The 15,050-nt window shown below is 37.3% G+C and overlaps 1 protein-coding gene across 1 annotated transcript in view; it reads right to left on the reverse strand.

Annotated features, from left to right (window-relative positions):
* The window catches only part of Dhpr (dihydropteridine reductase), a 100,713-nt gene that overhangs the window by 14,054 nt on the left and 71,609 nt on the right, over positions 1–15,050 (reverse strand). Inside the window, exon 4 of the mRNA XM_090393117.1 lies at positions 14,174–14,366. Coding sequence (XP_090249243.1) covers positions 14,174–14,366 — 193 coding nt within the window. The remainder of the gene's footprint in view (positions 1–14,173; positions 14,367–15,050) is intronic.

The raw sequence follows: 15,050 nt of genomic DNA on the forward strand, positions 1-15,050 counted from the left end.
ATAAAGCTAGTGGGATTGAATGCGATGGGTATAGCGTGTTCAGGAGTGACAGGGTGAATAAAAAGGGGGAAGGAGTGTTATTGATGATAGCTGATGAGTTGCAGCCAAGGAGTATAGAAGATGAACTGCAGGATAGAGAAAAGAGCACATTTGAGGCTGTTTGGTGTGAGATAGAATCTAGCAGAATAAAATATACAATTGGGTGCTGCTATAGACCAGGTGATGGAATAGATGGTGGGGATAGTACGTAGGCAAATAGAAGAAATGACTGGAAGGAGAGTAATTATTATGGGTGATTTCAATTATGGTAACATTGACTGGAAAGAGGAGAGGGCACATGGGAGGAAGGAATTGGATTTTATGCGGTTATTAAGGGACAACTATCTGCGGCAGCATGTAGTGGAAAATACCAGGGGACAGAGAGTGCTTGACCTAGTAATTGCAACTGAGAATGTGGCTGTAACGAACATGACCATGTTTGCAACCAATTGGTGAGAGTGACCATAAGGTCATGACTTGGGCAGTGGCTAAAGGAGTTGGAATTTACAATTAAGACAGGGTACATATGGAATTACCGGGCTGGTAAGTATGACAAGCTTAGGTGTGTGCTTGGCTCAGTGCCATGGCATGTAAAACTGCAAGGGCTGGATGTTAATAGTGCATGGGAGGTGGTTAAGAAGTGTTTGCAGGAGGCAATGGTTGACTGTATACCAAGAGTCCGAATAATAAATCAAGTAGAGGTTAAATGGATGAATAACACTATTAAGCTTGAGCTGCAAAAAAAGAAACAACTGTGGAGGGAATTTAAGGAGAAAGGTGACCAGCAGGTGCAGGAACAGTATAAAGCTCAGGCCAGGATGGTAACAAGGGTGGTAAGAAAAGCAAATGTGGATTACGAAAGAAAATTGGCCATGCAGGCTAAAGAGAATCCCAAACAATTTTTTCAATATGTAGCAAGTAAAAGGAAAATGTTCATGGTAGAATGATCCTTAAAAAATGCTGAGGGTAGGGAGGTAACTAAATCAGTCGATATAGTGGAATGAAAAAATTACTGAGCGGAGCACTTTGCAAAAGTAATATCATCCAGGTGGTGAACTTTTGCAGAAATGGAAGAACCAACAGCTTATACTGGAATTGTGATGAATGAAGTAGAGGTAACTAGTCTATTACAGAACCTCAATGTCAATACAATCTGTAGATTGGATGGTATACCAGCTCATGTCGTACGTGAAGCGGCTAAAGAATTGTCAGTGCACTCGACTATTTTGTTTAATTTGAGCCTCGGGTCTGGGTTTAATTTGTTCATTAAACCTGTATCATTAATATATCATATCATTAATATATCATTAATGATATAGGAAAAGGATCTGAGAGGAACAGTTCATTTGTTTGCGGATGATGCAAAGTTGGGTAGGGCAATAGTGAATGCAAATGACGTCAAAATTTTGCAAGACGATTTGGATAGATTGGAGGCCTGGGCTAAGGAGAATGGATGTCAATTTAATGTGGCAAAATGTAAGGTTTTACATTTTGGGGTGAAAAGATTAGCAGCAGTTTACTACATTGGTGGAACTGTACTCCAGGAAATTGATGAGGCATGATATTTAGGAGTGTTGGTGGATAAGGAGCTGAAGTTTAGGGGGCACATTGCAAAAGTGGCAAAATCAGCTCATCAAATCACTTGGTTGCTGAAGAATACGTTGACAAGCAGGTTATTGTTCCTCTGTATCGAGCCTTGATAAGACCCCATCTTGACTACTGTGCCCAGATTTGGTCACCTAGGTTTCTTCTTGATGGGGAGGAGGTGGAGAGGATCCAGAGGCGAGTGACCAAGATGATAGCAGGTCTGTGGAATGAACCTTATGAGAACAGGTTGAGGATTTGTGGGTTGCAAAAATTGGTTGATAGGCAGAGGAGGGGAGATATGATTGAGACATTCAAATTACTGAAGGGTTTCTATAAAATTAATTCAGAAGATATTTTTGAGAACAGGGCTGGTTGTGGGAGGACTAGGGGACATTCATGGAAACTGGGCAAAAGTGTGGTTAGTAAAGGCGTTAGAGCTGGGTTCTTTACTTTTAGAGTGGTGAATGAGTGGAATGCGCTCCCTGAGTCTATGGTGGATGCTGTGACAGTGAATGAGTTTAAGGCGAGGTATGATAGATACTGTATGAATGTCGAATAGTTGTGATGAATATGATTTGGGGCCTCCCTCGATGAGTCTAATGACTCCCTGGAGTTGCCCGTAATAATAATAATAATGAGGCTGCTGGTGCAACTGTGCAATTAGTGAACATGAATGTCACCACATTGGCCTCCACAGAGCCCTGATCTCAACCCTACTGAATGTCTGTGGGATGAACTGGAACAATGGATGAGGTAAACGATCATCTGCTCCACAACAGTCCAGGACCTCATTACATGCCTCCAGGAAGAAGTTCAAAATTCCCATTGATTGTTATTGTGTGCTTGTGTAAAGTATGCCCAATAAGATTGTTGCAGTCATCAGAGTGAAAGGAGATCCTATATCTTATTAAGGTAGGTGACAATGCTGCTTGTTCCTCACTCTATAGTGTCTGTTGACTTCTTTTCAAGCAGTGTAGTTATCATATGCTATTCTGCCCAATCTGGAAAATTATCATTTGTAGGTTTTGTGAAGGATATGGTTTCTCCACTGGCTTTCCCTAATATTTATCAGACCCCTTACACCTATGGTTTATCCTACTGTGGTCAATCTAGTAGATGTGCACTTGTTCATTGTGAGGAACATCAAGATTACCAAAAGCCAAAATAATCTGATCCTACAGAATATATAGAGCACAACATTTTCTGGAAAAAGACCAATATTTGCTTAAGAGCAGTTTCTCATGGAAAAGTTATATAAGGAAATTTATTGCTACATTGTCCTAATCTCATAGGTATCATTTATCTATGTTGTGAAAATAGTGCTACTTTATCATACTCATAATTTTTATGCAAAATTTTACAAATAGAATAGCAGATATTTTAATTACAAATTATTTGTTATTTAGCTTTTTTTTCTTTTTTTTACATTTAATGACAGACAATTTTCAAAATTAGTTGATTCAGCCAGAGAAGCATGTGCTCAGGTTCTCTGTAAAGATGAGAAAAAAAAAAAAAACAGAACTCCATGGTAGACTCAGAAAGTTAAAGAAGAAAGCATATCAAAAGTTCTTAGCAAGTAAGTCAGCTTGTGCTCTTGGAGAATATAAAGAAAAATGTAAGAAAGCTAAACACTGTGTACAACTAGCTAAACAAGTCATGGGAAGACTTGGTAAGAATATAGAAAATAAGTATCAAGATAGCAAAATATTCTAGAGGTTATTGAAAAAAAAAAAAAAAAGCTTAGAAATGGAGAAAAGACTACTGTGAAAGGAATCAGAGATGATAAAGGTGACATGACAACTGAAGATAGATATTCTAGATGACTGGAATAATTACTTTGAAAGACTGCTAAATGAAACAAGCAGTGTCAGCATGATGGTAGAAATTCACAACAGGAATGCAAGTCAGGAATCCATATCCATACTTGAATTAGACAAAGTCATCAAAAACCTGATGATGTGAAAATGCAGCTAAAGCAGATGAAATTCGGCCAGAAATGTCTCAAACATGGAAGCATAAAAGTTTTACAGTGGCTGCATTGTATAATTCAGAGAGTCGAATTCCAGATGACTGCAGCAGAGCTCTCATAGTACCATCTATAAAAAGATAAATAAAACTGAATGCGAGAATTACAGAAGTATTTCCCTAAGAGTGTTTCTGGTAAGAATTATGCAAGTATGCTTGAGAATCTGCTAAGAAAAATTATAAATTGTGGAAGGGAAGCCTGGTAAAGAACAAGCTGGATTCAAGAGAAATAGAGGTTATCAGGATCAAATTTTCACTTTAAGACAAATAGTGGAGAAATCTTGGGATATAACAAGGATTTGTATTTAAATTTTGTTGACCTGGAAAAGGCATATGACAAGGTGCCAAGAGGAAAGCTGTTCAAAACAGCTACGTTTATATGGTGCAAATTCCAACCCAGAGAGCACCCAACCTACAATTGCCCAACTTGGACCTTCTTTGGTTGAAAATATCCTTTCCCCACTCAGTCAAATTCATTTGCTGTTTATTGTTCTCCTAATGCCACAACTACTTTGGGCCCTTTCCTCTCCTTAAACATTGATTTTCTCCAATCATGCTTCTCTAACAGCAAAATCATTCTGCTAGGAGATTTTAATGTCCACAACACCAACTGGCTTTCCTCCTCCGGCAGAGATGCTGAAACATTTGCCATCACCAATGACCTTACACAAATTTTTCACATGCCAACCAGAATACCAGATAACCAGAACCACTCCCCAAATGCCCAAGATCTCTTCCTCACCAATGACCCTTCCAAATACACAGTAAATGTAGTAGACCACCTGGGTAATTCTGACCACAATCTAGTGCTCATCTCCTCCCCCATGCAACAATGTTTGCACAGTCACTTCCATACAAGAGTAGTTTGGCATTATAACAGTGCCCAGTGGGAGAGCCTCTGTGATTTCTATGCCTCATTCCCATGGTTGGACTATTGTTTCTGGCCTTCCAACCCAAACATATGCACTGAATATGTGACCAAAGTAATCCTTAGTGACATGGAAACATATATTCCCCACACTACTCTGAACTGCAGTCCCCTACTAAACCTTAGTTCTCCAAAAGATGTGCCAAGGCTGTACAAATAAAAAAAAATCAAGCAAACTACAACTGGCTCACATCAAGAACTCATCTTACTTTAGTGATTATACTCAAGCCTGAAAATTTGCAAGAAAAACTATCAATGCTTCCAAAACAGTTTGAAAGAATAAAAAAGCAGGAAACTTGCAGCCTGTCCAAATGGCAGCCAAGCCTTTTGGTCTCTTGCCAAAGCAATTGGTTGTAACTTTTGCCAACACTATTCCTACCCCTATCATACCCAGATGGCTCTATTGCATCATCACCCACAGAAAAAGACAATCTCCTGGATTCACACTTTGCTTCCAATGCATGCATAATTGACAATGGTAAATGCCCCCAACCATTCCAAATAATCAGAAAAATATTGTCCAAATTAGACACAAAAAGAAGTCTCCTGACCCTTATCCTATGTTGCCTGTATATACTCTCTTACTCCACTGGTATCAAACCCACAGCCTGGAAATTGGCTCATATTCAACCCATTCCCAAGAATGGGGACAAATCACTGCCATCTAACTATTGCCCTATCTCACTCACCTCATTCCTGTCTAAAGTAATGGAGAAAACCATCAACTCCCACACTACCTTGAAGGCAGCCAGCTAATAAACCACCACCAGTATGGATTACATTGTTGCCGATCAACAGGAGATCTACTCACATATGTCACTCATCTCTGAATAAATATTATGGAGAAGTTTGGCGAATCTCAAGCGGTTGCATTTCATATCTCCAAAGCTTTTGACCAGTCTGGCACAAAGGCTTACAAAGCAAACTTTCATCATTTGGTCTGTTCTCAGGATTTCTGCAGTTGGATTGTCAGCTTTCTGTGTGACGGTAGATAGTTCCTTATCTTCTCACCATTCAACTAATGCAGGGTTCTATTATCTCACCAACCCTCTTCCTTCTATATATCAATGACCTACTTCAGGTGATCTCAAACCCAATACACAATTTTGCAGATGACAGCACACTGTACTCCTCCCCTTTCATTTCATAAACCTTACTCCACACAACTCACCTCAACCTACAGAACATCAACCGCCACTGCCCTCAAGTCTGATCTCTAACCAATCCTCCAATAGGGTTCAGAAAACCTTATCAATTTATTATTATTAAGAGCACGGTCGGTGCCAGGTTATTTTGTGTCCTAGACAAAGTTTACAAGTGTGCCCCTTATTTCATAAACTAAAATGTTTCTAATTAACATTAAACAAAATAAAATTGTCTTTCAGGTTAAATTAATAGGGCTTTTATTATTTTCTTTTTTAATTAATTTGAAAATTCTCTGTCATAATTCATTTACAAAAAAAAAAAAAAAAAGTTATGAAATACTGAAATTTAATATTTTAAAATGCTAACCTTTTAAAATATTTATCTTAACTGAATTTTAAATAGTGGTAAGAGTTGAAATCATTTAGGTAAGGAACAGAAAAGAACCATGAGTTAAATAGTAAAATAGTGTGAGGGATAAGGAAAAAGAATCGATACCTAAATCATATATCACTATTTAATTTTAATATTTTAGTAAAGTATGAATAAAGCATAGCTTGAAGTTTTGTGCCCCTTCGTGGCTTGCGGCCTAGGCGGCTGCCTAGTTTGCCTAAATGGTACTGCCGGCCCTGATTAAGAGAGACCTCCAGGGAGTCAGGGACTCATCGAGGAAAGCCATATACTACATGCACCAGCTATCATACTTATTCTTGAATTCGTTCACACTGCTTGCACTCACAACATCCAATAGCAATCCATTCCAATCACGCACTACCCTATGAGAGAAAAATCTAGCCCTCACCCCCCTTCTTAGCAGCATTCATTCTCAGCTTTCAAGGATGCCCTCTTGTCCTTTCCCCTCCCTCTATAAACTGAAAAATTCCATCAATTCAAATCTTGTATGATCCTTTCAGAAGTTGGTAAGTCTCAATCATATAACCCCTCTTTCTCCTGTTTGCTAGTGTCTGCAGTCTACAAATTCTCAATCTATCTTCATAATCATTTCAGAATTATATTATATCAGAAATAAATGACATCAGAATTATCTTCATACTTCTGATATCATTTTTAACACTCCCCTTTGCATTCTCTCCAACATATCAGAATCACAACAGAAGCCAAAAGACCAGACCTGCACATAAGTCCAAGTGAGGTCTTATCAAGGCCTTGTAAAGAGGCAAAATGACATCGTTATCTTTACATGCGAATGTTCATTTCAGCATTGCAATTATCTTTTGAGTTGTACTTGCAATCTTTGCTACATGGCCACTGAACTTAAACTTCCTATCTACTAACACTCCAAGTCCCTAGCATCATCAGTTTAATCAAGTATAATCCCACCAATACAATACAACATTGGATATCTAATCACACCAAAGTGAATGACTTTTACAATGTCCAATTCCAGCCTATTCAAATCATTCTGCAAGTACTGGATATCAGCAGTATTCCTGATTACCCTACCTATCTTTGCATCATCAGCAAATAGCTATATGTCGCTTGTCAAATCCTTCCCAATATCATTAATGTATAGTTTGAATAACAGTGGACCAAGCACTGATCTTGTGGTACACCACTGGGTTTTTTTTTTTTTATCATTTTATTTTTTTTATTAATCTTTGTACTGGTTATGGGCGGTACTGCCCTTACATCACGTCCAGACTCGATATAAGCCTAAGCCTTTACAAGTGTTTGACCCTATGCCTGTTCTAGTTATCATTGTAGTCATTCTCTGGTGGTATTGCATCCTGAATGAAGCACTTTATTAAAGAAACAATTCCTTCAGGATTTAAAGTCAGAAAAATCAGCTGAGAGAAAAAACTTGTACTCGAACAGAAGAAATAAAGTACTAACTGTAAATAGAATTACCTCCTTTTAGTAGAATTGTAATACCATGTAAAAAAACTTCGTGTATAAATTAGTATTATATGAAATGCATCATGTATACAATGAATGGGTAAATTAGATGTAAACATTAGTCCAAAGGTCACAGGCAGGCCTGAGGCATTGGCAATCTTGGAAAGTGATGCACATTCGTTTCCCAGAAGACGCTGCTATGATCTTGCGATGTGCCGAAGTTGCCGCAGACGAAGAAAGTAGTGGGCGGGGAAAAGATCGCAGAAAGTAGTAAGAGGGCACTATCGCAGCTAGTAAGAGGGTGCTAAAAAGGGGAAAGTGAAGAGAGAATAAAAAGGGTTTGCACCCCTTTCTCAAGGCTTTTTTCACCTGTTTTGCTGTATGATGATTTGACTTCTCTCGTGGACCGGTGGTTCCTGATGGTGTTTCTTGGTGATAATTCGATATCGGAGGGTGCGCCTTTCCCTTCGATGTCTGAATTTCTGCCGATACTAAAGTGTGAGATGTTCGCATATGCTGCCTTCGCTGAAAGTTCTGACGGAATAATATCGTGGACATATATTATGAACCGGCAGCTAGAAACGAGGATGGCCCGAAACAGATCAAGAATAGACGAGGGAAAAGCGCTAGGTGTAGAGCATAGTTTAATCTGATGACCATAGTGACCCACCATGTAGATGCATGCTTATGGACGTATCAAAAGGTAATTCAAACAAAGAAGGACAGTTCAGATGGACCTGGAGATCCTGCCCCAAGAAATGGTAAAGTACAGATTTTGTTGTATAATTATCCAGTCGGAAAAAGGGAAAGATCGTTGTAGTGTATTAATCGAGTATCGACAGTATTTGAGAACTTTAAGTGATTATTTAGCAGTGGCTGATATCCATAAGACAAATTGTTAGGAATGATTATAGATGATTATGACTAGCTTAATATGCAAGACTAAAATAGTAGGTAAAAAATTGAGTAGATTGTATAATGTGTATATTGTGTGTGCTAAGTCTCTAACTCAAAAGAAGGATTTTTTGTTCATGTATTAGAGTATTAATCAGTTTGAAAAGGTTTGATTTAGCATGTCCTTGAACTAATTGAAAGTGAGATTGGTCTAAGTGTATATTATGTCTTTAGATTCCAATAAATATGTTTTTTCTTTTATACCTGAGTTTTGCCTGTGATATGAACCAAAACTACCACTCATTAATCTGAACCATTGCAGGGGGGGGGGGGGGGATTGAAAGAAAGAAATAACATGTTATAGAGGTTACGACTGCAAACCAGAATTAACTTAGCCACAGCACAGTAGATCATTTAATTTATGAGTTTAACTAAATTTATTCACCTATGTGCACCAAAGGTCTGGAAAAGTCTCCCTGAATAAGAGTCCCCTCTATTCTAAGATATTGGCTGGCGCAGCTTTAAAAAATAAATTTGTCAATATCTGAAGTAGAGACGGCCCCAGGAAGAAATTAGAGGATTCATTTCTTTTAGAAAGGAATAACCTTTAAGTCAGGGTAAGCATGTGAGTAAAAATTAGGAATCGGCCAGAGATATAGAATTTGCTTTCCTTATAGAATGAACACGTAAGAAGTGATACAGATATTAGAGTCGAGGAAATTTTGTAAGTCTTGTAGTTATTGTAAAGATGGTAAAATTCATGAGGGAAGCAAATTATTTTAGGAAGAGCAACGACAAAAAATGGTGCACACAGTGAAATATTTAACAGTGGCAATGCAATGCCACCAATGTGCCCTTTAGGGCCCTCAAGGAAAGGACTTTTATATCCTTCTGCATAAGCCCAAGCTGTTTTAAGTCCTTAAAGCTACCTGTGCTCCATACACCATTTAAAGAGATGGTGGTGCTGGTAAACCTCAGAGTTGCCCCATGCTCCTCCTGTATCTTACTAACTAACCAATTTATGCAATAGCCTACCATGCTGTATTCTGTCAAAAGCCTTAGCAAAATCCAAAAGTAACATGGTGTATCCATTCCCCTTGTCTAGTTCAATGGTAACATTGTTATAGAATATGAGCAAGTTGCTGAAACATGATCTTCCCTTAATAAACCCATATTGCTCATTGCAAAGTAGAGATTCATTGTCAACTCTTATGAATGCAAGCCCTAACCAATTTTTCCAAAATCTTCACCACCACTCCCAAGATACTAATTGGTCGATAGTTGGATACGTCAGTCTTTGCACTACCCTTGTGCAATGGAATTACAATACATTCTTTCAATTACTGCAGAATCTTCCCTGTTCTGAGACTCATTAAACAGCCTAGTCAAAGGAATAGCCAGTTCAGCACACTTTTAGCACATGTGCTGATATCCCATCAGTCCCAATTGCTGAATTCTTATTCGGTTTGTGCAACAGCTCTAATGCCTTGTCTTCATGCACCTGAATTTCTTCATCCAGTGAAGAGCTAGCAGTAAGGTCAATGTTGCATACACCAAGTTAATAGTTTTTAACAAAATAGACACTCATTAGTTGAACAACCTCTTCTGCATCTGTAACACTCATACCATCTGCATTTAGAAGAGTTATTCTTTCATAATTCATTCTTTCTTTTACTTGTAGCATATTGGTAGAATTCTTGTGGGTTAGCAAGTTAGCATGCAGAGCCTGTTTCTTTTCATACTCAAGACTTTGCTTTCTGTGCAATAGTTGTGACTATTCTAGCCTGCTGCTTTTAATTTTCATAATGCACATCATCCTTATGCACACAATATTCCTTCCACATCATCCTTTTCTTACAAATCTCTTGCTTAATAAGATTACACATCCATTTAACTCCTACCCTATTTATTCTTTGAACTCTCAGGACACACCCTGATATCGCATCATTTAAGTATTTTTTAAATGCTTCCCATCCATCAACCAATCCCATTCCACTGAACATAGTATACTCCTTAGTTGGTCATAATTTCCTGCTTTGTAGTTCAGCATGTAACCTTTTCTGAATAGAACATTCATAAACTTAGTCACTTCCCAAGTGAGTACCACGTGATCACTGTCACCAACCAGAGGCAGAATAGTTATGCCTTTAACTGAAACGCTCTCAGACACTATAATCAAATCTAACACTCTTTGTCCTTGAGTTCCTTCAGTTGCATGCTGCATGAGGAAGTTGTCCTGCAAAAGCTCAATAAATGTATTTTCATTCTTCTCATGAGATTCTTCTTGGAATTACCCTGACAACAAGCCTCTTCTGGTATAAACACATCACAAGCATTGCATCCTCAGCTTCTAAAAACTAGGATTTCTCTTTCACTCAACATGTTACTTCAGCCCTGAACAGCTGTTAACCTTATACAAATCACAAATCTGCCCATCTATTGAATACTGCTCTCACATTTGGAGTGGGAGACACCAAAGATCTCCCTCAAAATGCATGACTCAATACAAAGAGGAGCAATTAGATTGATTAATGACCCATCTTTTACCAAACCACCCCTCCCACTTTTGCACAGATGTTTGGTTTCTGCAATGTGTATTCTATAAATATTTCCATGGCAAATGTTCATCAATAATTTCCCGCTCAGTACTAAGCCTGTTGGAACACGTGCTTATCCAACATCAAATGTAAACAAGGAAAGGCATTAATGTGCCAAGTGTTAGATTCCAACAGTACTACTGATCTCAAACAGATGTCCATAATGTTTTTGAAAGGAGTGAAGGATATCATATGTAGTGGACATATCTTCACCATCCACACAGATTTTAGTGATAGTCCTTTCAAGGAATTTGGTGAACAGTCTATTGGAAAAAAAAAAGCAGCTGAAAAGTTGTCTGCTAAGTGCTACTGTATTCTTATTTTAAAATGTCCTATATTTAGGTCTTTTTATTTAGAGTCACAAAGGAAGATACTAAGATACAATTAATGCAAAATTCATATATTTTCCATATATAAAACACAAAGATTTATCACCTTATTAAAATACTCTGGATTAGAGATGGTTGTAGAAAGTTTTTTCACTTGGTTACAAAATAAATTATACTCAACAAAAAAAAAAAAAAAATTCTTGTTTAATCCTTTATCAAAGTGTAAGCAAATGAAGTTTATACTTGATTATTATTACCAAAGACCATCAGAGAGTCAGGGACATGTTGAGGGAGACCACATATCCAGGGGCGGCGCTACCATTTAGGCAAACCAGGCAAATGCCTAGGGTGCAAAACTTCAAGCTATGCTTTATTCATACTTTACTAAAATATCAAAATTAAATAGTGATATATGATTTAGGTATCGATTATTTTTCCTTATCCCTCACACAGTCACACATTACACTATTTAACTCTTGGTTCTTTTTTGTTGTATCCATTTCCCCCTCGTCTAACTCAACCTTCACATTATTTTAAATGTAGAAAGTTACTCAAACATTAACTTCCTTTAGTAAACCTATGCTGATCTTTGCAAAATATGGATTATCAACTCATTTCTGTATACAAGCTCTTACTAATTTATCTAAAATCTTCACCACCACTCCAGAGATAGTGGGAATTCAGTTTGACATGAGTCTTTGCACCACCCTTGTGCAATAGGATTATCATACATTCTTTCCACTCCTGTGGAATCTTCCCTGTGCTGAGACTCAAGTTATACAGCAAAGTCAAAGGAACAACCAGTTCAGCTGAACATTTTTTCAGAATCTGTGATGATATTCGATCAGTACTGCAAAATTCATATTCAGATCATGGCAGCAGCTCCAGTACCTCCTTCCTCACACACACACACACACCTTACTTCCAAACATGTAGAAGTAGCATTGAGCTCTATGTTACACAACTAGTTTGATAGCTTCTAGCAAAATGCTCACTCATTAGTTTATTTATTTATTCGTATGGAGTTTCCTCCCTTTTTCTCCTCCGTCCCTATTGGGACAAGTTGAGCCCCCTCATGGGGGGGGGTTAAGTATTTATGGCTGTAGATCCGTAGATCCGTGTGTGTTCACGGGGTTGGTTTGCCTGCTTGCGGGATGAAAAAAGTCAGATAAACTGGTGGAAAAAACCCTACTGCCCGCGCCCAAGACTGGCTAACTTGGCTATGGCTGAGGAACATCCTCAAATTCCTCACGTCTTCGACGGGAATTGAACCTGGGACACTCCTTCACCAGTCATATGGTTGCGAAGCGCACAGCCACTAGGCTAACCATGCAGACACTCATTAGTTGAATCATCCCTTCTACATCTGCCACTGACATACCCTCCACAGTGACAAGGGTTATTCTTTCACATTCATTCTTTCTTTTACTTGCAACATAATGAGAGAATAATTTTGGGTTGTCTACTTGCAGAGTCAGTTTCTTTTCATGCTCACACTTCTTTCTGCTTTCTATATAATAGTTGTAACTGTTCTAGCCTGCCCTTATAATTTTCATAACTGAAATGCTTTTGTATACTGTTTTTAACAGTGTACAAAACTCAACACTTTTTGTTAAGAATCTCTTGCTTAATAAAACTGCACATCCATTTTACTTCCACCTTGTTCATTCTTCAAACTCTAGGGCACATTATTAGTGTTTGGTGAGGATAATTCTGGTCAAGATAATTATTATGATGGCATGTTCATGAATGATAATATAAAGATGGTAGAGTGGCAGAATCACAACGAACAGTTCTTCCCGAAAATATTTCAAAAAATATTACAAAAGTAAGAAAGACAGAGAAAGTAGATGTATTGAAAATTATCATATAATCAAATTTAGTTAGTAATAATTGATCAAGATTGTTGAGAATGTATTTCTCTGTATTGTGCAATATTACATGTCTGACATCTTCAGATGTCTTATGTTATATGACTGTTACATAGGCCATGTAATTTTGAGTTCTCAGTTAATAGAGAAAAGTGCACTTCATACCTATATTAAATGAAAGTGTTAAATGCATTAAGGTGAAGGAAGTTCTTTTTCTGAATAGCTAAGTTCTCACTCTCTCCAACTAATAGGACAATGGGTTCAAATCATGGGCATGAATGCTTGTAATTATCTTTTGGAAGGTGAATTTCACTGCACAAATTGAGACTGCCATCCCCACTTATTGGAGGCCTGAAGTGACTGACAAACCTATTTCTACACCATGCACATAAGAGAGAATTGTAGTCGCAATATGAAACCATTTCTTCCTCTTTTTTAGCTAATGTTTTCCAAAATGTGATCATCTGCAGTAGTCATTAATTGAGTGCATTTTGAAGATTGTCTGAGTAGAAGACCTCTAAGTGGACACTACTGTGATCCTTGGCTTTAGGCAACTGCTGATGCACTTCTATAACTAAAGCAACTCATTTTCAGATATTTAGAGTATATCTCAGCTGAAAATTCAAATACTGGCATCCACCTCAACAAATCATATAGGTAGCTCTTATTGGAAGCAAATCTTTTGCATATCGAAATGACCTGTGAAAAAATTCACAGGGCATTTCAAATGACTTCTTATAACATCAACAATAAAATGCTAAGATCTATGATATTAAGCTATACCATGAAAGCTTTAATTAAAGTATAGATATTAAGTAAAAAGTTAAGAGAAAATTTTCCTACATTTAATATTTACTTAGTCAAATAGTCAAAGATAATACATGTCCATAACAAAATACTTACTCTGCTACAAATTCTAAGGGAGTCCAAGTAGAAAAATCTGCACTGGGCATAAACTTTCTGTTCATAGGAGTATCCAGAGTGACAGGCAAAATAGCTACAGCAGCAGCATTATCTGGAAGGCCACTTTTAGAAGCTGCCAGACTCTGAACTAATTGATGAACTGCAGCTTTGGCTAAGCCATAACCAATCATACCTAGAGGAGAGAAATAACTAACACTGTAGACCTCTAAATAAAATTCTATGTATTACCACAGGTATATTTTCATTCTATTTCATCAATACTTCAAATAATGTTTTATTTATATTTATATTTATATTTATATATATATATATATATATGACAGAATGATCATTAACTCGGTAAACATACATAGTTTTATGAAGAATTGAATGATTAAAAAAAAAAATATTTATATATATATATATATATATATATATATATATATATATATATATATATATAGAAAGTATTTTACCTTGGGTATAATAAATGTTAAAGATACCAAGCTATTTTAAACCTGGTTTTACTCCATTTCCCAAGTCGCCTGCAAGTGTTACAAGTCTAGCTGACCCTGCACATAGTGCAAGACCAAGGCAACTCATGGTAAAAGTAGAATAAGCCCTGATCACTAATCTTAATATTTACCCTTAATGCAAAGCACATTTCCTGGAGGAGATGTATGATGCTTTGTATTAAAGGCAAGGGGCCACTACCCAGACTGGTTTCGACCTTTACTGAGGTCTCATCAGTGGGAGCCAGGCTAGAAATACCAAGATTTTAGTAATACAGAGCTTAAGTATTTTACCAGAACAAGTTACCATAAGGTGTTTTAACCTTATTAAATAAAAATCTCAGGAGGAGACATATATATATATA

Source organism: Typopeltis vanoorti, chromosome 5, assembly GCF_054136105.1.
Source record: "Typopeltis vanoorti isolate ZY-2024b chromosome 5, IOZ_Tvanoo_1.0, whole genome shotgun sequence".
Taxonomy (NCBI): Eukaryota; Metazoa; Arthropoda; class Arachnida; order Uropygi; family Thelyphonidae; genus Typopeltis; species Typopeltis vanoorti.